This window comes from Equus przewalskii, chromosome 8, assembly GCF_037783145.1.
Source record: "Equus przewalskii isolate Varuska chromosome 8, EquPr2, whole genome shotgun sequence".
Classification (NCBI taxonomy): domain Eukaryota; kingdom Metazoa; phylum Chordata; class Mammalia; order Perissodactyla; family Equidae; genus Equus; species Equus przewalskii.
Genome location: NC_091838.1, coordinates 53,494,487 through 53,518,067, shown reverse-complemented (window position 1 = coordinate 53,518,067; position 23,581 = coordinate 53,494,487). Strand labels below are relative to the sequence as shown.

The window sequence follows — 23,581 nt, the reverse complement described above, 5'->3', positions numbered from 1 at the left end:
GAAATATACCTCATCCAAAAGAAGGTGATGCATTGGTTATTTTAAATGCATCTTAATGAAATAAACTACAATGAAATGAACAGAACTACAAAGTATGAATATAGAACCTGACACATCGGTTGGGAGTATGGTAATACATGTGTGTGAGAGTATATGTGTGCAAGTATACACACATGCACACATACACGTACACACATATATGCACTTATATGTGTTATTAAAGAGGTAAACTTTATGATTAGTGTGCTTTAAAATATCATAAAGAACAAAGAAATTATCTGCCTAAGCCTTCTGTATGAATCTCACATTGAAAATTTGATAGCATGCTCTTGCCCTGTGTGTGGCCTCGATGGCATGCCCTTGCTTCTGACTGATTTATCTCTTGATTTCCTGAACAGCACATTCCAGGAGGTGGTCAGGAGAGTCATCTTGCCTACATGAGCACAGCTCCTTGCATGCTGTCATAGTCTTTCTGGCTTCCTTCTTTATCCCTTCATCCTCCAAGTTTTCCAAGTCACATATTTGTGTATTAAGGCAGATATAAGAAATTTATGCCCTCCCTGCCATATTCATTTGGGACTGCCACTGGGAAGACTTCCTCGATTCCTTCATTTAGAGGATTCAAAACTTCCTTTATCCTACCTCATTAGGTAGGCAGGCAGGACGTTTGTACCTTTATTCCAGCACTTGTGTAACACACTTGCATTATAAGTAGTGTTCATCATCAGAATCAAGTTTTCCTCGTTCTTTTGCTTTCATTGTATAGCACAGTGATTAGCACATGGTTGTTTTTCAATGTGTTTGCTGGATTTTACTTAATTTAAATAATAAAGATGATTGGGAAAAGAAAAGTAGGGAAGAAACAGGAAGACAAGATAGGATTACGTGGTTCAATAAGTGAGGATATTTGTCTTCAGACTTATCTACTTTTACGTCATTTTACACTGGTCCGTTGACATTCAAAAAGGCATCATTTAATAATTGGTAATAGGATATTTCATACTTTCAGGAAGAACTGTAACTAGGCTAAGCTCACAATTAGAAGTTGTCAGTATTTTCATATGCAAGTTCATTCATTCGTGCGTTAATTTGTTTATCTAAATATTATTGAGGACTCACTCTGTGACAGGCACTAAGCGATACCAAGCTGAACAAGACAGTGCTTGCCCTCAAGGAGTTAATGGTGTACTGGGGTGGTGGGCAATGTTATTATGAAAAAACGTACAGGATCCTCTAAACGTACAAAGGAGGGGTCTTACAGAGAGGAGAATCACAGAAAGTTTCCTTGTGGAGGAAAAACTTGAACTGAGGTTTCAAAAACAGGATAAGGGAAAATGAGGAGGAAAAGGAATATTCCAATCAGAGCAAAGGCATGTGCAAAGGCATGGAAGCAAAAGAAAATAATGTATGTTTGGAAAAAATGCAAATAACTTGGTGTGTCTGGAGCATGAGGTACAAGCAGGGAAGCTGAGTCCAGATCATAAAGAGTCTTCCAAGCTGATTAAGAAGTTATGACTTTATCTGCAGGTAGTGAAAACCACTGAAACAGTTTAAGCAGCGGCGTGACAAGCCCAAATTTGTGTTTTAGATAGATCCCTCTGGTTGCACCATGGATGATGGATTGGAGGAAGCAAGTCTGGAGTCAGGAGACCAGTTATAGGGCCATTAACAAATCCAGAAGAAAAATGATGAGAGTCTGACCGAAGTCACTGCCAGTGAAGATAAAGAGATGTGGTAGGGAGAAAGGGAAGCAAGGAGAGGGATGGACCTAGGCATCCTCCAAGAGACAAAAACAACACATGTTGTGCTAATTGAATGTAGAAAATGAAGGCAAGGAATAGTCAAGATGACTCCCCGTGGCTTGGATGAATGGGTGGGTAGCGGCGGTACCATTCATTGATAAAAGAAACAGGGGAAGAAAACCAGATTGTATTGGAGAAAGACAAGGAACATATTTTGGACAGAATGGTGCCTGGGGATTAAGGGAATCAGACATTCTAGCTGTTTTTCTTAAAACAGATGTGCTTGCTGGAAAGACTTGATCCAGGACTTGTCTATCGTGTTCCAGTATCGTTTCCTAAGTGCCATTAAGAATATGTACTAAATATTTTATAGACGCAGATATATACATCTATATTCAATTTTCTGTAATAAATAAAAATTAAAATCTTGCAGAATCCTGTTCCTTATAAAGGAAGTTTTAAATCAAGTGGTTTGAGAGCTTCAAGAGACATTACAAATAATGTAACCCAGCCCTTTAAGTCATAGATGAAGATCTGAAACCCAAATTGCTTCAGCGACTTGCACATGTTCACAAAGTCAGTCAAAAATAGTATCTAGATTAAAATCCAAATAACTGGCTCCTTGCTGAGTGTGCTTTTTATATACCATCTGCCTTTTAAAAATGTAAAGGGAAAAATTAATCAGACACATAAATATTTTTAAAGTTTCATGATTCTGTCTTTTTCTGGGCATGAGAAAATGGGGTGAAAGAGAGGTGCCAAGCTGGTAAAATGTGTTTTGGCACAGGAAACATCTCATTTGTTAATATGAAAAGAGAATGACTTTCCTGGGTCCTGACCCAAGTCTGGGGCACTATACATGACTGGCAACTTTCAGCAGCCGCAAAAATAAGGTCTTAAAAGAGTCATAACCAAGAAAAATGATTGCAGAAGAATTGTTCATATGGGATTTTCTGGGATATCTTGATAGCTTAGCTTCTCCATATGCCTCTAAGGGGGTCTTGCTACCACTCCAATGGAGGTGATATAACAAACATCCACTCATATTATTAATGTCAATAGCTGAGCGCTTCTCCCTATCAGAGATAATAATACTTACAGGAAGACATATAGTTAGAGGTAAACCTTATCAGAATATTCACAACTCTAGTGAAATAACCCATCAATATGTGTCTAATTCTGACAAAACTCAACTCTTTGTACTCGTAATATCTGGCACTAGGCTTAATACATAGGATGCGTTTATCACATACTTGCTAGAATGAAATCGAACTGATGCAGGGTTAATAAGTTTGAACTAATTTTAGAGTCTGGTCCTGATTTTTGCCATTTTTGGGGTAATGCATAGGAAGAGTAAAATCCGGGAGATGTTGAGGTCTATGGCTGAGGAGCAGTTGCTGGGTGTCAGTTCTGGGAAGCAAAGATAGAGTCCAGAAAGCAAAGTCAAGACCCCAAAAACTGAAGGGGCATGAATCAATATTGTGAAAGGGGAACCTCAAATTAGGAGCCAGTAGCAGTAAAGCAAGTAGCAGGAAACAAGGAATTGGGAAAGAAATGTGGAGTGGGCCAACAATACCGGCAGCCATTATTGTTGGCTCAGCCTGCCGATGTAAGTCTATTTCCCACACACTGAATGGCCACAACCTGGCATCTGACGTTAATTAGTTGTTTCACCTTGCTTTCTATAACATCCCTGAACCTGAGTCACCACGTCTATAAAACAAGATCCTGGGAGCTCATAATATTTAATGTCTCCTCCAGCTTGATTCTTCTAATGGTTTTCTTTCTTCCATAAATAGCAAGTGTTCCTTCAGATACCAAAATGAGAAATGGGATACATGTCATGCCTATCAGTACAGAAACTGTTTCAAATGTCAGCTAAGTAGATCGATTGTCTAAAAAGACAATTATACTTCTCCATTTGGTAAAAGAAGCAGTATACTGAGAGACCTAATAATAGAAATTCCTGCAAATAATATATTTGGCCTCTGCCATCTTTTTTTATAAACCATAAACCTAGATATAGTTGCATTTTCAATATTGCCGCTGATTTATGAAACAATGATATTAGATAAAACTGTTAACATTTAAGGCATTTTTTGCATTGTTTTACCTTTTTATTGCTTTCCCATATTTACCCTTTTACTTTGTTTCATGGTTGTTTTGCTATAACTGAGTAATACCATATGCATCAATATTCAGTGAGAATCCACTTAATCTACAACATATTTTAAGTGAACAATGCCTTTGTCCGTTTTTATAGGGCTTAAAATGTTATTTTCTTAAGGATTACATGGAGAAAGTATTCTCTGTGCTTTGAGATATGCTCTCATTTAAAAGATCCCCTTGAAATGATCTCTTGAAGTGAAATGACAGAGAATACATTTCACATGCAAGGCATGTCATAATCTTACACAGATTTTGGTTCTCATGAACATGAAGCTGCAAGAATTTTGAGAGACCGGTAAGCGAGCTCTCCCAGAACTCTCTTGTAATGGAAAATGGAAGCATTAATTCTCTGCTAGTCATTGGGCAAAAGATATGGGCAAACGAGTGAACTACAAATGGCTGATAATTTTGACTTCTTAACAATATTTTTGTCTATTTAATAATGCTACTTAATCATACAGTTGACTGTATATTTGCTTTCTCACCACCTATAACATTTCCCCGGATTTTATAACCCATCAATCAGTGTGAGAATGATTAAATAAAAAAATGAGGGGCCAGCCCCGTGGCAGAGTGGTTACGTTCACACACTCCGCTTCGGCAGCCCAGGGTTTCGCTGGTTCAGATGGTAGGCGCGGACATGGCACCACTCGTCAGGTCATGTTGAGGCAGTGTCCCTCATAGCACAATCAGAGGCACTCACAACTAGAATATACAACTATGTGCTGGGGGCGCTTTTGAGAGAAGAAAAAAAAATGATTGGCAACAGTTAGCTCAGGTGCCAATCTTTAAAACATAAATAAAAAATTTAAAAAAAATAAAAAATGAAAAATTATCTATCTTTGACTGTGTTTCATCTCATCACTTCTGTAGCCTTCATTTTATGTATTCCTTGCATGAATATTGTGTGTTATCAGAATGTGTCTATGACATTGGTGGTGGTGTGCTTGTGCTTGATGGGTGACTACCCTTTAGAATGGAGCACAACCTGCAGGACCATCTAGCCTCTTTCAAAGTGACATACAAGCTCATCCACTGACTCATTGTGTGATAATAGACAATTGACAACTTCCCTGAGCCTGTTTCCTTATCAGTGAAATGAGGAAAAATAATACAGTGCCTAGATGTTATGAGGAGTCAATGAGCTACATATTTGTAAAACCTGGTATGTACCTTGCCTTGGTAGAAGTGTTGTTGTTGTTATTCCCTTTGTTGTATTTTACAATGGTTTGTGAGAAATAGAATAAGTGGAAGAAAGCAAACATGCTATGAACTACATACTGAAAAAAAACCAGTAAGAACTGACGAGGGCATTTTCAGTGACCCCTTGTAGTAAAAATGCTGGCACAGTCAACTTTCCATATACCTGGCCCTAGAGCCTCTCACCTCATCTCGAATTAACTTGGTCTCCAATATCGTGAAGCAAAGTGAAAGTAACTACCCTCTAATGATGCATGATTTTCTCAAAGGAATAAGTAAAAGACTTCTCAATGAGCTGGCTAAAAATGAAGTCAATTAATCAGTCAACCAACCATCCAACCTTTCCAACAACAGAGCTGTTCATACAACTCTGAGGCTAGTGGAACATCAGAAGATAGATTTGAGTTCTTTCTTTCATTTCTATCAAGTTGCCTAAGGCCTCTGAGCCTCTGTTTCTTAAATCAGAAAGTGGAGTCAGTACTCCCCTTGTAGGGCTCATATAAGAATCAAGTCAAACAATATATATGAAAGCTCTTTGTAAACACTAAATCACTTTACAAAGGTAACATTTTTTCCTTGCTTAAAAATCATCAATTATTGTCCCTTATCTCATTTCAAACCACATCCTACATCCTCTTGCTAGTCTTTTGGACAGTGCTTTATGAAATTCGAGTCAGATGCTGAGAGTGGCAGTATAGTCAAATAATTTTACGATTCAGGTTGGGAGTACCCTAAGTTATAATTCATCAGCTCTTGTGGTCAGCAACTTCTAAGCTTAAAATTTACATCTTAGGTGTTTATAAAATATTGAAAGTTAAGGAAGCCATCATATTCTGTAACATATTTTTAAAATCAGTGGGGAATATATGAAGACAATCAAATTTGCCACAAGTCTTTCCTGAACCTGGCTGATATGGCACATCAAGATGAATTTCACAGTTATCCATCTACGGAGGAATGTTTACAGATAAGATGAAAGTAGCCCTCCATATTAATCACACATTGTATATTTGACTTCTGCCTCCCTCCTCAGCCTTTAAATCAACTACATCTGGTTTTCGCTACTTAAGTGTGCCATTACCTTTTGCATTAAAAGGCAGTTCCTCCTAGAGAAAGCAGTTCCATTTGATTAAAAAATAATTAACTAGAGTTGTATTCATGTAACTCATCATGGCAGCCCAACTAAGAGTTTTAGTATAGGTTGGAGACCTACTTTATTTCTACAACAGCGTCCGCAGAATTGGGAGGCTCTTTGTGATGCATGCTGTCCTAAGGCACTTATTTTGCTTTGCTGGCATTAAATTTTAAAATTAAAAAAAAAAGCACGGTAATACAGAATAGAGAGATAGGCTCTAACATAGATAGAATCACAAAGGAGCTGAACGTTGATGTAGTCACCCTGTGCCAGAGGGTGTCCTCCTCTGTGGAGACTGTGGCACATGGTTCCTATTACATGCAGAGCAAGTCAAGGTCGGGGAACTGACTCCCACTTACCAACTGCATAATAAACTGATGTGTCATTATCAAGCAGATCTGTATTGGAACTCACTGATTAGTGGATTTTCTCTCAGGAGAGAAATCTGCATAGGAAACCAAGTTGTTATTTGAAATTTCTAGGCAAAAGGGAACCTGACGTACAAGGTAAATGTAATGATCTAAATCACTGCTACTCAGGGAAACTGTTGTCGTTTCACAAGCAAGGTAAGAAACTTGCACCAGAATGTAAATTGAAGCGTTAGAGCATCACTGTCTTCATGGAAAGTCTTGCTCCTATTTATATATAGTGTATAAGTGAACTAAACAGTGTGCTTAGTGACATAGATGATTTGCATTCTGGCACGATGTCCTCGTCTCATGGCAGACTGTTCACAAATAGTTCTCATACAGGCAGTTATTCTATGGACCACATTTTGTGAACTACTGGCCTTTGCCTCAATTGGAATTATATTGGGAAGTTTTTTAAAACATAGAGTTTCCCAGTATACACTTTGAAAATTCCAATTCAGAGTTCTTTCGTGTATTGTACCTCCATCCACATTTATAAAATTTCCTCCATGCAGTTTTGACGAATAGACAAGGTTTAGGAGCTGCGTAAGAAAATGCATAAAGTAGTTAAGTGGTGCTAACTGAATAGGTTAGAGTTTAAGAACATGGGTTTTGGCATTGAGAGTTGAGTTCTTGTTTGTTCTTGAGCAAGTTATTTATTTTCTAAGCCTCAGTAGTCTCACCTACAAAGTGGCCATGATAATACCTACCACATAAAGTTGTTGTGAGGTTTAAGTGCCGTTGTAAAAGGAACGCACATAGCTCAGTGCCCGCCACAGAGTTACAGTTGATAAATGCCAGCTGTAAATGGCGGATATCACCTCCATGATGGAGACTTACCTCCCATTTTTGAGAATACACATGTTCGTATACAACCCCAAATTCCCTGGACAAGCAAGGAAGATACTGCTAATGTTTGCCTTCTGAGGCTTCCTTTGCTAAACATCCATCAAATCTATTAGTCAAGACTCTTTCTGTGTTAAAAAAAAAAGGCGAGCTGTTTCAGGGGAGATTATTAGATCACACAATTTACAATTGAATGTCCAAGGGTAGATCTGGCTAAAAACACGACTGGATCAAGGTGCTCTAAAGGTATGCTTCTGTCTGTATCAGCCAGCTATCTATCATCTGTTTATCTATCTACTTATCTATCTTTCTGAGTTGGTCTCATTCTTAGGCTGGCTCTGGTTTTGTGATGGCAAAATGGGGCTTCAATGGTATCAGGCATATATATTACCAGCTTACTAACCACAGAGGAAAAAGAAGTTCTTTTGTAAAATAGTTGGACAAAATTCCAGAACTGAGACTTAATGGTCTTGCTTACAGTATCTTTCCATTCTTGAACAATTCCCTCTCTCTAAATAAGAACGGAACATTCTGATCTGTCAGGCTCAAACATGTACCCACTCCTGAAGCTAGGGTGAGATAACTTCGCCTGAGTCATTTGTTCCGCAGGGAAAAAGGTGATTTCCCAGAAGAAAGTTAAGGGATGTTATTAAGAGAAGGGGGAACACAGGAGGCAGAATCCAAAACAAGAGTCTCATACTCTGACTACCATCCTTCCCCCCACTCTCCCATCGTTGTTTAAATATGTTAGTTCAATTGGAATAAAGCCCAAATCTGGCCTAGAGACCTTAAAATTTGTTAAGATAATTTCCAGATATTCATTCTAATCTGTTTTGCATTTGTTTTATAATACATTTTTGTAGGTTGAATTTTTCCCCCTACGTCTAATTTGGGAATAGACAATGAAAGGGTGTTCCTTATATTGACAAAGAACAAAGTCAGAATTTATCAGTAACAATGTAAGTTTGATTTTAACCTTTAGTTTTCTTGAGCTTGGGGAAGAGTCATGTTTGATAAATAGAAATAAACAAGAGATGGTGTTAGAAAGTGAACTGCCAAAGTTTCACAAAGGAGAATTTCGTTTGAGGCTATATTGATTATAAGATAATAATGTTACTATGATTTAGAAAATACTGGATGTATTATGGTTCACTAGCATCAGTAAAAATCACGTAGCCTTTAATGATTTGGAACCCAGCTTGTGAAGCACGACTTGGCAGAGCTATCAAGTGGTTAAGAGTGTTGGTATGAAAGTTAAGGACTTCAGCACTCAAATCCAAGTCTAGTTGTTTTTGTGGTGTGTGGCCTTGGACCTGACTTCTCTGGGATGCAATTTCCTCATATGTGTAATTGAGTAATAAAATGTAGTCACCACGCAGTGGTGGGGGAGAATTAAGTGCACTGACAGGGAGGTGCAGGCTTCCTCCATATTTTTCAAACACTGCATATGCTTAGCTTTATTCTGCCAGGTACCTAACAGACTCCCTTGTAGTAAGTCATTTAATAATTCTTCTTGGCCCCTGTGGTACCATTTGTTTTACAATCACAGTATTTGCTAAGATGGCACCATAAAGGACTAAATGTTACCCACGGTGAGAAGGGCAAATGCTGCTTTATGGGCTTATATTTACAATACCATTTTGGAGCTTGCAAAGGAGCACTGGAGAATGGTTTTAGCTAGCTCTGAGGCTCTGCAGCTCACTTCATGTGCTGTTGCCTATACTTTAATATTCCCTTAAAGGCTTGTGTTTGGGGCATGTGCCCTCCTCACATTCCTTGTCCCATCCCCTAACCCAGCATGGTCTTTTATTTATCATTACAGAAATGGGAGAAGGAAGCTGAATTTTTCTCAGAGATGAGTGATCAATATCATGTATTGGAAAGACCGGAGAACCAAGATTTAGATTTAAATTATCGTGCTAACTCTGCTGTATTCTTGCTGAGTGACCTTGGGCTCACAATTGACCTTCTCTGATTCTGTTTCCTCAGCTGTAAAATAAAAAGAACAATGAGGCCATCTGTGCCTAACTCTCACATCTTTGCTGTGAGGGTTAAATGAGATGACATTGAAAACAAGAGAGCACCATCCACGTGCAAATTTTCATGATGATTGTGATTTGGAACATATATGCATCAGTATATTGGGACTTTGTTAGCAACTGGATCCCTGTGTGCTCTGCTCCCATTTCCCCAACTCCCGAAGATGCAGAGGATCCCTGGCAGATGGCAGATTTGCCAGCTGTGTCTTATTTTGTCATTGTAAATATGATGTGTTCCAACTGAGAGGCTTTGCTTATAATGTACTGTATTTTGTCCTTTATCTCTTGCAGATTGAGAATTACATTGTGGAAAATATGAAGTCGGAGATGGCCCAGATACAGCAGAACGCAGTTCAGAACCACACGGCCACCATGCTCGAGATAGGAACCAGCCTCCTCTCTCAGACAGCAGAACAGACCAGAAAGCTGACAGATGTTGAGACCCAGGTACTCCGCTGGGCCAGAGTCAACAAACTCTTAACCAGGAAGATATTTTTCCTTTTGCTTACTCCATAAACACAGAGCACATTGCAGCACTGGGATTGGTGAAACGTATACATTTTTGTTTATTGATAATAACAACAATGACTGCCTGACATGCTATGCGTGTTTCTTTTGACTTAATGAGGGTTGGCATATTTAGCTTTGTATGTGTTTGCAAAAACAGGACTGGCAAAAGACTTAATCAGCGTTTAAATTCAAATAAACACTGCAGCTACCAACTGTGATATGATATGTGTCAACCAAAATAACCATTTGGGTCAAATCGACACCTTTGATGTACGTTTTTGATCCGTCCTTTTTTGTCCCTGGTAGTATTCCAGCCAGAATTGCACCTGCACAGGTTTTGTGCATTCAGTGGGTAGGAAGGAAAATCCCAAATAAACTGATCAGGAATGTGTAGAGTTTTTTTTTCTTCAGCATGATTTTATAATGAGAAGTCAATTAAAACTTTCTCCATATATATACATATATCTTCATATATATGTTTATTACCCTACCAGGGACAATGACATACTTATTTATGTGCAGTTGTAGTTATTTATGTACAAACCAGTAAATTTCCCTTCAGTCATCACTGTCACAAAGCTACCATTACAGTTCAGTGACAATATCATTTTTGATGACAGGAAGATGGTCTCTTGGTCCCCTTTTAACCATGGAAATAGTTATTCCAGTTACCATTTAGAAACCCAGAGAATGATTCTATCTCAATACAGTTGATTTCTGGAATCAAAACGAAATATATTGTCAAAAGATAAACTGAGGCACATTAACATTTCCAAGAGTTTATTTGAGCAAGCATCGATTCAAAGTGGGCGGTGCCTAATGAGAAGTAATTATGAGCATTCTACTGCAGGAGCTAAGGGAAAGGTTTCAAAAGAGAAGACGCAGAAGCAAAGCAAGACAATTATTCGATTGGCGATAGCTTCAGTGGCTGCCTTATTTAGGAAAGCCTCCATGGCTGTTTGTGATTGATTGTTCTTAAGTTTCATTATCTTGAATTCAAGTGCATTGACTCTGGCTTAGGCTTTAGTTTGCTTATGTGGGTTACCAAGGCATTACAGCCACTTTGTAATGGCTTCCTTGTTAATTATTTTAGCAACACAAATTCAAAAGAAAGATGCAACTTTATTTCTGTTTTATTTCATTTGTGTTAATGGCATCACAGGTCATATGTTGGTATTTAAAGAGAAATAACAATGATAATTTATATGGATAGAGCATTTTTTTTTTTTTTAAAGATTGGCACCTGAGCTAACCTCTGTTGCCAATCTTCTTTTTTTCTTTTTCTTTTCTTTGTTCTTCTTCTCCCCAAAGCGCCACCCCTCACCCCAGTACATAGTTGCACATTCTAGTTGTGAGTGCTTCTATTTGTGCTATGTGGGACACCACCTCAGCATGGCTTGATGAGCGGTGCCATGTCCGCACCTGGGATCTGAGCCAGCAAACCCTGGGCCGCTGAAGTGGAACGCACGAACTCAACCGCTATGCCACCGGGCCAGCCCCTAAAAATTATGAGATTTTATATAATCATTTATCATCACACTAAGCAAGCTTGGTGATCTATGAGCATTGGCTTCTTGTGGTATAAATAATCTGAGTGTATTTCCTTTTATTTTTATTAGAACAGAACGTTTAGGGGCCGACCCCGTGGCCGAGTGGTTAAGTTTGCATGCTCCGCTTCGGCAGCCCAGGGTTTCGCTGGTTCACATCCTGGGCGCGGACATGGCACTGCTCGTCAGGCCACATTGAGGTGGCGTCCCACATGCCACAACTAGAAGGACCCACAACTAAAATATGCAACTATGTACTGGGGGGATTTGGGAAGAAAAAGTAGGGAGAAAAAAAAAAAGATTGGCAACAGTTGTTAGCTCAGGTGCCAATCTTAAAAAAAAAAAACAAAACAGAATGTTTACCGTCTCCTACAAAGCTGTATATATATTCAAAAACTGAAATACACAATTAATATTACCCTACTTGATTGAACATTTAAAATTTTTATGCATTTTTGTTATAATAAGTTTTATGATATACGTAGCAGGGTTTTGTTTTATTTTTCCCATCCCCAAAAGTCTCTTGAGTTGTTTTTGTCCTCTTTCCACCTGGGAATTGGAGTTGTGGGGGGAAAGAGTTTCCATTGTCATCATATTAGTCTCCAGACTGTTAAGATGAATGCCAAGTAAGATTTTAAGAGATAACACATTCTTCATTCTTAAGGTTGAGAGATACGTACCTTGGAAAATATGGAAAATAGTACAGAAAAGTCATAGAAAGAAAATAATTCCCTATGTGGAGCAGGTAAACCTAAATAGACACTAAAGGCCAATGAAAGTTTATTAGATGAACCAAGAAGGATTTTAAGATAGCTGAAACCTGGAAAACATCTCAAAAATCACAAATCCACCAGAACTGGCAATGAGAGAAAGGTGAAGAAGGAAGACAATAGCCCAGACAAACTATGTCTGACCTGAAGAAGTGACTCTTTAGTGTTCATTACATCTTCATTTTAGTGTCTTCTGATTATCTACTCTATATGTAGGTGTGATGCTCCAAAACTTTTTCTCGTGACCATGTACCCACGTGGTGCTTTTTTGAAGCTTTGCAATAGGCCATGTTCTACTTAGACATAAGCATTCGAGTGCACTCAAGTCCCGATGCAGGGCCAAGTTTACAGAATGACTCCTGAGTTATTCCTTCATCTCAATACACTTTATTCTTTTGTAATAAGCATTTGTAAAACAATAGATACTTTCGAGTTATCCAGGTATGCTCACAGGTTTTTGCTCCCATATTCGCAGTACTTTGTATTACGCTGGTAAATGCTGCTTTCCTAAAATGGTTTCAGATCCTCAGTCATTTTAGGAATTCATGCCAATAGTTTTGCAATATATTTTAGTGCCCTAGCTTTCACGTGATAATGTTATAAGTAATTCAGTGCTTTCTAGTCCTCCACTGACCTTCCAAACTGACGCTTAACAAAAGTTGGTAGAGCCACAGTTTTACTGCAATGGCATTTAAAAATACTCTTATGCTCAATAAGCATCATGGTCAGAAAAGAGACAGATAATGAGCACATCTAAACAACCCAGCTGGCCATGGTGGTGAGAATCAGGAACCAACACCGTGCCCAGTCCTTCCTCCTTAGTCTAGCTTGCAGTGTTTTTCTCACTCCGTTATCAGTTTGTACCAATATCTCCCCTTCTTCCAGTTCCTCTTTCCAAGGGCGCAGTATGAAGAGGTTAAAGTCAGGCATTATTCATGTCCCTTCCTGTAGTGTGAGTCTATTTCTGACTTCTTCCTCAGGCCAATGTTATTTAAAGGCACACTAAAAGACAAACTACATTAAAATTCACCTCTAATAATCTGTGCTCAGCTCTGTTCTAAGCAATTGTACATATATTAGCTATTTAATAATTTTTTAAAAATCCTATGGAGTGGGTGCGAGTACCATCCCTTGTTCAAAGATGTGGAATTGAAACCCAGAAAGATGAAGAAACTTTCCCCAGATGAAAGAACTAGGACATGTTAAAGCAAAGATTTGAACCCAGGCAGTCTGGCACCAGAGTCTAAATGCTCTACCAGCTCTTTATCTATACGACGTCTCTCTTGTGATTCCTTTCTCTCTCTAAGATTGTGGACACTAAATGGGTCCAAGCAGAGGATAAGATGGAAACCAGATAAAGCAAAAGTGATGTGAACCTAATAGTAGCAGCTGAGTGTTTTCTGTAAATGATGAAGATGTTGCTGCTGTTCTGCTGCTGTTGATGGTACCACCAATTGTTGCCATTTTACTGTGTGTCTACACATCATCTCATGCAATCCCAGGATCCAGTGTTGTCTTTGCCACTTGCTTGTTGTGTAACTATAGAGAAGTCCCTTAGACACTGATCCTAAATTTCTTCCAATTTTCAATCATTTATGTGGGAACCATAATGTTAGAAATTAATCAAATTTAAAAAGTTGTATTTTGAGTACCTCCTTAATGCAAGATATTTTAATAGTTACCATATAGAATACAACAGTAAGTAAAGCAGTCCTTATCCTCAGTGAGCTTAGTTGAGTTAATGTAGCGAAATTTTTCTAAACCATTTCTTTCTTAACTTTCCATCAAATTAATTAGCGATGGAGCCTTTCCTTATAGCTAGAAAAGTGCGCCTTTCCAATCTCCTACTGTGGGGGATATAATTGGCCAATGGCCCAGCTGCTGTGCTCTGAAATCCATCACTGTATTGGTGCAGAGGCCACAATTATCAGTGGCCATTTCCAGCCAAGACACTTTTTGACAGCCATACTTAGTCAGACTTGCTCCTGGGAGCAACAGGACTCCGCTGACACATGACTTTGGCTAAGGGCTCTCTACCAGCTTTGCCAAACTTTCTCACAACTGCCCTGCAGTCGAGGACTTCCACTCAATCTCCCTTCCTTCCCTCTCTTCTTCACTGTGGTTAGCCCTGCATCCTAATCGGAAGGCACTCCTAGCTAACTTTGGCTTCTTCCCAATTTTTTCTCCCAGGCATTTCCCTTAATAAATTTCCTGCATGTCTAAACTCATTTTATCATTTGCTGCTCAGAGGTCATAAACTATCACACCTGTTGTTTGGACTTTAGTCATACAATTACAGATTTAAGGCTGTTTTGGAACAGTTGAATCAATGAGCATGAATCTCTAGGCAGAAATAGGTTTGAAAAGGCAGCTCTCAATGTTGAACCACTGGATCTCCTTAATTCGATGAGAGAATAGTTGAATCATCATTTAACTTTACCCTAATTGAAATGGCAGTAAAATAAATTTGCTAATGGATAATCCAAGGAAAATAACCTAGTAATTAATTTTCTCACAAGCTCTGGAAAAAATGTTTGATAGCCCATTAGGAGAGGGCTTGGTGAACTATGACCCATGGGTCAAATTGAACTGCCATCTCTTTTTGTAAATAAAGTTTTATTGAACGCAGCTACACTCATTCATTTATACATTGTATATGGCTGCTTTCTCAATACAATGGCATAGTTGAGTATTTGCACCAGAGACCATATGGTCCTCCAAGACTAAGATATTTACTATCTGGCCTTTTACCAAAAAGCTAGCCAAGCCTCGCACTAAGATACAAACTCCTAGAGAACAAGAATTTTATCTGTCTTGTACACTGCTCTATACTTAGGATTTAGAACAGTACTTAGTACACAGTAGGCTCTCAATCAACGCTTGTCAAATGATTACAATAATTAATATTGCTCTCTTAATTTCTGTAGATTTCAGCCCAATGCTCCCAAACCCAAGGGCAATGTCCTAAGGGTTGTGTGTTGATAGTAATATATATCCACAAATTGCTAATGGGTCAGAATAGGACTTGGAACAGAAGCAGTCTACTGCAAAGATGTTTTGACCTACTAAGGACATTGGCTGAATTTATTTTTCTCTGTACTCTGAGGAGCATGAGAAATTTGGTCACTTTCCTGCCTCATAGTGCTAGTTTAGTGTTGGGGTCGGGAGAGGGGAGAAATTGGAGCCATCAGCTGCACAAGCATAAGCACTCATGGTAATTTGAAAGAAACCACTTTGATGGCAGTGAGGAGATACTAAGAGGAGGTACCTTTCCTGGCCAGAGGGAAGCTGCTTGTGCACAGCTACATGAGCCTGCAGGAAAGAACCCAGACTCCAGAGACAGGCTATCTGTCTGGCTTGCGTTCTCACACTACTGTGTTTTGTCTCTGTTGGGCAAGTTACTTCTACCTGCAATTTCTACATCTGTAATATAAGTTCCGTCTCTACTAAACTCCATAAACCAATGAGGTTATCGTTATATTAAATATATATTGTATATGTGTATATAATAAAAATATAAAATATTGTATAAAATGATTATATAATATTCATTATATATTATTGTATTATATTATCACAACTAAGATTAACCATAATTCTCTAAGATTATCTAATTTTCACATTCAAATTTCCTTGGTTATTCTACTGAAAATTTTATAGGCATTTTCTTTTTCAAGACTTAATAGTCCCTTTTAATTTCGAGCATTCTTTTGCTTTTTTTTTCTTGAGACTTTTAATAAACTGAGTCAATTGTTTTGAAAACTGTCACATATTCTGAATTTGTCTGAATATTTCTTTATAGTGTGTTTTAATTTACTGTTCCATACTCCACGGTTTCTTTAAATTGGAAGTTAACTCTAAAGGCTCAATTAGATTGAGTTAAACATTGCAGTAGCAGTGCTTTGTAAAATTACTGCTTTCTTCCTATTGCATCTGATTAGGAGGCACAAATGCCAGCTTGCCACACTCTCAGTGATGCTGTATTAACTTGGTTAGAGTAAGCGCCTCCTTAGCTTTCCATTCCAGTGGTCTGTTTCCCCTTGGAAATTAACAAGTGACCTATCACATTGCCCATCACTGACCAAATAAATTATTTCATTTATTTTGTAAAATGGTGATCTTCTAACTCTCATTCCTTGTACATCTATCAGCTTTTATTCTTCTGTAAAAATCTAATTGCCAAGGTATCATACATTGTGTTGTATTTTTCACTGGGAAAACATAATTAAAATAAAAGGGAATAGAAACTTACAAACAAGGCTGATTTCAAAGTTAATATGCCAATGAAAGAAACTTTCTTTTGTGGGAGATTTCCCTCTTAAGGAACATCAGAGGCACCCTCAAAAGTATTAAAGGGGAACTGGCTGAAATTCTCTAACTTCCTTTTTTGAGGAACTAGTTTTTATTTTAAAATTTTTGTTTATTTTTTTAAAGAAAGAATTAAAATTTTGTAGTCCATAAATCCTCGGTTTCAAGCCTTATGCATTCCTTACTCTGTGGTATATTCTGGAAAACTTAAATTTGAAATTGTTCCTTGGGGTCTTGCTTCACATACCCTTAACTCTCCTTTTTTCTTTTCTTTTCTCTTCTTTCTTTCTTTTTTGCAGAGATGTGCTTTTGGAATGTGTTTAAGCTAAAGAAGGAAATGTCTTTTGTCATTTTAATGGAACACTTAGATTATTGCTAAGCAGCAAGTTCCATAGACACATGGCAAGAGAGTGGTCAATTTATCATGGTTTCCTGTGCCATTCTCTCAGTTGCCTGCTTTTGAACTTCAGGCCTGTTTTAATACTTCGGTGGAGAGAGTTGAAATAAAGCAGCTATTGAGTCAAGGTGATGGGGAGAGAAGAGAAGGGATTGGCATTTGTGCTCAAACTGGCCTGAGAAACCCTACACTTAGCCTGGACTTCTGAGATTTGTCCCCCTCCTTCTCCCACATTCAGATGCTGCTTTAGATTTGGGCTGTAATAATTGAAGTCCAGCTTGATACTCATGTGGCCTCTTACCTTGTTTCTGACCATTACTCAAACTGAAAAACAACTCACTGTCCACTGTCTAGCTTATCACCCAGCAAATAGCTCTGAGTGCTCATTGTGCTTGGCCCCATACTGGGCTCTGGAGATTTGGCAGGGTCCAGAGGGAGTAGTTCTGCCTCTGTGCAACTGACATCCTCATGGGACAGAGAAACAGCAAATGAGAGAATGGATAGGATGATTTCTGATAGTGATGGTTCCATAAAAATTAAAACAGGATGACCTGATGGAAGATGATGGGGGAATTACTTTACAGAGAGTAGCAAGGGAGGGTCTCCCTTAGCAAGACTTGAATGATGAGAAGAAATCAGCTATTCATTTGGTAAGGGGTGGGCATTCCAGGCAGAGGAAACTGCAAGTGCAAAGGCCCTGAGGTGGAAATGAATCTGGCATGTTAGAGTGGAAGAAATAAGATCAATATTGTTGACGCATAACGAACAAGAGGAGAGTGGCAGGAAATGAGATCTGAGAAGTAAGCAGGGTCCTGATCACATGAGACCTCTTAGATCAAGCTAAGAACTTTAGAATTTATTCTAATTGCAAAGGGAAGCCGTTAGCATATTTAACGTAAGAGATGACATTATCTTATTTATTAGGCCCTTTCTACTGAGACAGCATGTTTCAAAATGTTGGTTCCTATCAACGTAGAGGTTTCCCACTGATAAACACCACCCTGAAGCATTATGTTTTTAAGAATATCACTCTGGTTGCTATGTAGCAAAGTAGAGAAATTTAGGAGCCATAGTAGTTTCTAGACATATATAGGCAGCTTTGTTTTTAATTTTGGACAGTTCCATTGTGTTCTCATTGTTCTCTCATGTTCTTCTGTGACATGGAGAGGAACAATTTCTGTTTTTTATAAAATAAAATTTTGGTATTTGAGAATATCAGGAAGTTTCATTAGGGAGTGTCATGGATAAGGGAGAAAATCTGTTTTCTTGAATGGCATATAATACACTTGATTCAGCGAGACAATGTATCTTTTGTTCATTCAATAAATATCGAGTGTCTTCTCTGTACCAAGCACTGTTCTAAGTGTCACCAAAAGATACAGATGGCTCATCCCCTATTTAGCTATTTTAATTTATTTTGTAGTTTTTAATAATAATTTATTTTATGAATTGTTATTCTAGTTAATAGAAAAACAAACAGAAAACTTCCCTGGACAAAAATACATTTAATAGTTGAAAGTGCTATCTGTGTATCCCCAATCTTTACATTCTCTAACATCTTTTCCTCTGGGCAGCTCCTAACTCTATCTTCAAATCCCAAATTCTCTTGTTCCTGTTTTTCCTCAAATGAAACAACTCAGAACAGGAAAATATTTTTTAAAACTCTGAAATAGTCCACAAGTATAAGGTTTGATTAGTAGTAGTAACTTTGAGACTGGCTTTTAGATCCATATTCATGACAATTGTGTAAATGAGTCATAGCAGCTTAAAACATTTTTAAAGCACAAATGCCCCATCTCAACGTTCTCTTCTCCACCCGCCTCCCCCAGCCCTACCCACCAAACCCCCCAACAGGGCTGGGACTAGGGTGAAGGGAGTGAGATAAAGTTGTGCAAGACTGAATTATACATGTGCAGGAATAGATACTGCTCTTTATTTTAAAATGATATTCTGTTCAACGTGGATTTTTTCTGGTATTAATTTTGATCTTTTAAAATGTTGCATTAAAATATCATTTTTCTTGATTACTGAGTTTTTGGCACTTCTTTAAATTTTGCAACTGAGGCAATTTCCTGTCCCATCTCACCCTAGTGCCTGTCCTGCTCCCCTGCAAATACACCCCCTCCCCCAGCAATCTCCTCCAGCCCCAGCCCAGCCCTGGCCATGTCATTTTGAAAAGGTTTTCTATGTGCATCTGATATAATCCCAAGTTTAGACCTGCTATAGGAAAGGAAGACAGCGCTAATGGTGTCGTTTTAGAGGAGGACCTTTAGATTGATATTGACTTTCCAGAAGTTTTCCCAGGTCCCTTTCAGTATGTAATTCTGAGAAAGCTGTGTTGGTTGTAAAAGTTTTCAAATGACAGAAGGAGTTTTTAAAACTAATTATACCTTCTCATTTGCCCTTTGTACCTCCCTTAGGGAAGAAGCTGGGTTGGGGACAGGACAGAGGCAGGGATGGACAAGGGCAATAGCCCAGTTTGAAGGCATCTTCTATGAATGGAGTGTGTGATGTTGGCTCGGAGGATGTGTAGGTTTGGGTTCATGGCTCACAGATTCATGTCCTATTAAAGCTTAACTAGCATCATGAGTCTTCGTGATTCAAGATGAGTCGAACATTTACAGCTTCTAGAGGACCCAGTGTAGGGCAGTTGAAAGGATAACTACAATCTGTCTTCAGTGCAATCTGGGCTCCTGGTCACTCCATCTCCTCAGGTTAAGACCCAGGATGGTTTGACTCTCCCTCTTCTTAGCTTTCTGTGTAGAGCATCAGAATTAGAGTCACACTGTCTGGGTTTGAAACCTAATTCTTGCCTTGTTTCCTGTGTGGATTTGGGCCTCTCTCTGAGCCTCAGTTTCCTCATTTGTAAAGTGACGACAACAATTCCTTCTTCGACAGGTGCCCATGTCTATGATATGACATCTGGAAAGGCTTACATGACCTAACATGATAGATATTCAATAAATGTATGATCATGAATCTGTTTAAACTGTCAAGAGTTATTTGCACATTTCTAGTTGGTTTTTCTAAGGCAATAGATTGAGGCAGGCATATTTTTACCTGCCTACTAGTTATTCTTAACTATACACAATATCTAAGACCTTGTACTAATACTCATCTTGAACTTGTAAATATTGGAGATAATATATATAAAGCAACTAGTACAGTGGAATATCTTAGGGATTTGGGACACGAAAATTTAGATATGAAAGTGGATTTAACAACTCAATTTTCTCGTTCAACTGCAACCTCAATTTCAAACAAATATGTTTAAGAGACTTGTAAAGCATTAATTAATAGAATGTATACCATTTAATAGAATGTAGACCATTTAATTAATTATTTTAATAATGTGTGGAAGAAATGTAATTTAAGAAGAAAACACAGCTAAATAAAAAAACTCAAATAATTGTTTTCTACTCTTTGTGATTGAAGTTTGAAATGTTTTTATCTTTTATCGTAAGGTACTGAATCAAACTTCTCGACTTGAAATACAACTGCTGGAGAATTCATTATCAACGTACAAACTAGAGAAGCAACTTCTTCAACAGACAAATGAAATCCTAAAGATTCATGAGAAAAACAGGTGAGGATTGTTGTATTCCAAAAATAGTTATGTATGCACTTATTTCTATCCTTCACCTCTCTGCCAACTCTTAAAAAAAATTGAAGTGATTTGCAAGAAAAAGGAAATATAGAGCCAAATTAATTTTTAACATAAAAAGAAAGGAGAGCAAAAGGTGAATACAGCAAGTATGTCAGCAAGATTAATACTGTGGCTTACACTGTTGAAATATTTGCTTTTTATAACTTTTAACGCTAACTTATCTAATGTTCAGTTGTTCAAATCCCACCATATCTACAAAAATTACAAAGCATACCTTGGAGATACTGTGGTTCCATTCCATTCCACTGCAGTAAAGCGAGTATCGCAGTAAAGCAAGTATCATGACTTTTTTGGTTTCCCAGTGCACGTGAAAATTATGGTTACACCATAGTGTAGTCTATTAAGTGTGCAATAGCATCAGGTCTAACAATGTAAGGACTTTAACTTAAAAATACTTTATTGCTAAAATATGCTAATGATCATCTGACCCTTCAGTGAGTTGTAATCTTTTTGCTGGTGGAAGGTCTTGCCTCAATGTTGATGGCTGCTGATGGATGAAGGTGGTGATTACTGATGGTTGAGATGGCTGTGGCTGTTTCTTAGAGTAAGATGACAGTGAAGTTTGCCACATTGATTGACTTTTTACAAGTGGTTTCTCTGTAGCATGTGATGCTTTGGTAGTATTTTACCTATAGTAGAACTTCTGTCAAAGTGGGAGTCGATTCTCTCAAACCCTGCCGCTGCTTTATCAACTAAGTTCATGTAATATTCTAAATAATTTGTTGTCATTTAGACAATCTTCACAGCATCTTCACCAGGAGTAGATTCCATCTCAAGAAACCACTTTCTTTGCTAGTCCATAAGAAGCCACTCCTCATCCATTAAAGTTTTATCATGAGATTGCAGCCATTGAGCCACATCTTCAGGCTCCACTTCTAATTCTAGTTCTCTTGCTACTTCCACCACCTACGCAGTTACTTCCTCCACTGAAGTCTTGAACCCCTCAAAGTCATGCAGAAGAGTTGGAATCAACTTCTTCCAAACTCCTATTAATGTTGATATTTGGACCTCTTCCCATGAATCATGAATTTTCTTAACATTATCTGGAATGGTGAATCCTTTACAGAAGATTTTCAATTTACTTTGCTCAGATCCATCAAAGGAATCACTATCTATGGCAGCTATCGTCTTATGAAATGTATTCTTTAAATAATAAGACTTGAAAGTCGAAATTACTCCTTGATCCATGGGCTGCAGAATGGATGTTGTGTTAACAAGCATGAAAACAAAATTAATCTTGTTGTACATAATCAGAGCTCTTGGTTGACCAGGGGCATTGTCAATGAGCAGCAATATTTTGAAGGCAATCTTTTTTTCTGAGCAGTAGGTCTCAACAGTGGGCTTAAAATATTCAGTAAACCATGTTGCAAAGAGATGTGCTGTCACTCAGGCTTTGGTGTTGCATTTATAGAGCACAGGCAGAGTAGATTTAGCATATCTTAAGGAACCTAGGATTTCTGAAATGGTAAATGAGCATTGGCTTCAACTTACAGTCACCAGAAGCATTAGCCTCTAACAAGAGAGTCAGCCTGTCCTTTGAAGCTTGGAAACCAGGCACTGACTTCTCCTGTCCAGCTATTAAAGTCTTAGATGGCATCTTCCAATAGAAAGCTGTTTCATTTCCATTGAAAATCAGTTGTTTAGTGTATCCAACCTCATTAATGAGCTTAGCTAGATCCTCTGGGTAACTTGCTTCAGCTTCTACATCAGCACTTGCTGCTTCACCTTGCACTTTTATCTTATGGAGATGGCTGCTTTCTTAAACCCCGTGAACCAACATCTGCTAGCTTCAAACTTTTCTTCTGCAGCTTCTTCACCTCTCTCAGCCTTCATAGAATTGAAGAGAGTTGGGTCTTGCTCTGGATTAGGCTTTGGATTCAGAGAATGTTGTGGCTGCTTTGATCTTCTATCCAGATCACTCAACTTTCTCCATATTAGCAAAAAGCCTGCTTCACTTCCTTATCATTCAGGTGTTCATTGGATAGCATTTTTAATTTTCTTCAAGAACTTTTCCTTTGTATTCACAACTTGGCCAGCAGTTTGTCACAAGTGGCCTAGCTTTTGGCCTGTCTCAGCTTTTGACACACCTTCCTCACTAAGCTCAATCATTTCTAGCTTTTGATTTAAAGTGAGAGACATGCGACCCATCCTTTCAACTGAACACTTAGATACCATTATACGGTTATTAATTGGCCTAATTTCAATATTGTTGTGTCTCAGGGAATAGGGAGGCCTGAGTAGAGGGAGAGAGATGGGGGAACAGCCGGCTGTTGGAGGAGTCAGAACACATACATTTATTGATTAAGTTCTCTGTCTTATATGGGCATGATTCGTGGTGCCCCAAAACAATTACAAGAGTAGCATCAAAGATCACTGATCATAGCTCACCAAATATAATCACAAATATAATGATAATGAAAAAGTTTGAAACATTGCAAGAATTACCAAAATGTGACAGATATGAAATGAGCCAATTTGGGAAAATGGCGCCAATAAACTTGCTTGATGCAGAGTTGCCACAAACCTTCAATTTGTAAAAAAATGCAATATCTGTGAAGCAAAATAAAGTGAAACACAATAAAACGAAGCATGCTTGTATTTGATTCTATGATTTAATTCACTGACACAAAATATTGACAGTTTTCAGCAGGATCAAAATCTATAGGAATAGAGAATAGAGCCTCTGAAACTCTGTAGCTTGAATCATCACTCTACTGGCCCTTAAGCTTGAGCAAAGCTACAGGATTGTTGAATTCAGAGATCTTGCACTAGAGAAAAATGCAATTTATATTTTTCCAGAAAATCATTTACTTGCAAAGTTGATTCAAGATGTTCTTTTGC

The 23,581-nt window shown here is 38.1% G+C and overlaps 1 protein-coding gene across 6 annotated transcripts in view; it reads left to right on the top strand.

Annotated features, from left to right (window-relative positions):
- Positions 1 to 23,581, top strand: part of ANGPT1 (angiopoietin 1) — a 241,338-nt gene that overhangs the window by 126,677 nt on the left and 91,080 nt on the right. For all 6 annotated transcript variants that reach the window (XM_008523700.2, XM_070630821.1, XM_070630825.1 and 3 more), the window contains exons 2-3: positions 9,833 to 9,988; positions 20,538 to 20,659. In XM_008523700.2, the coding sequence (XP_008521922.1) occupies positions 9,833 to 9,988; positions 20,538 to 20,659 (278 nt within the window). The remainder of the gene's footprint in view (positions 1 to 9,832; positions 9,989 to 20,537; positions 20,660 to 23,581) is intronic.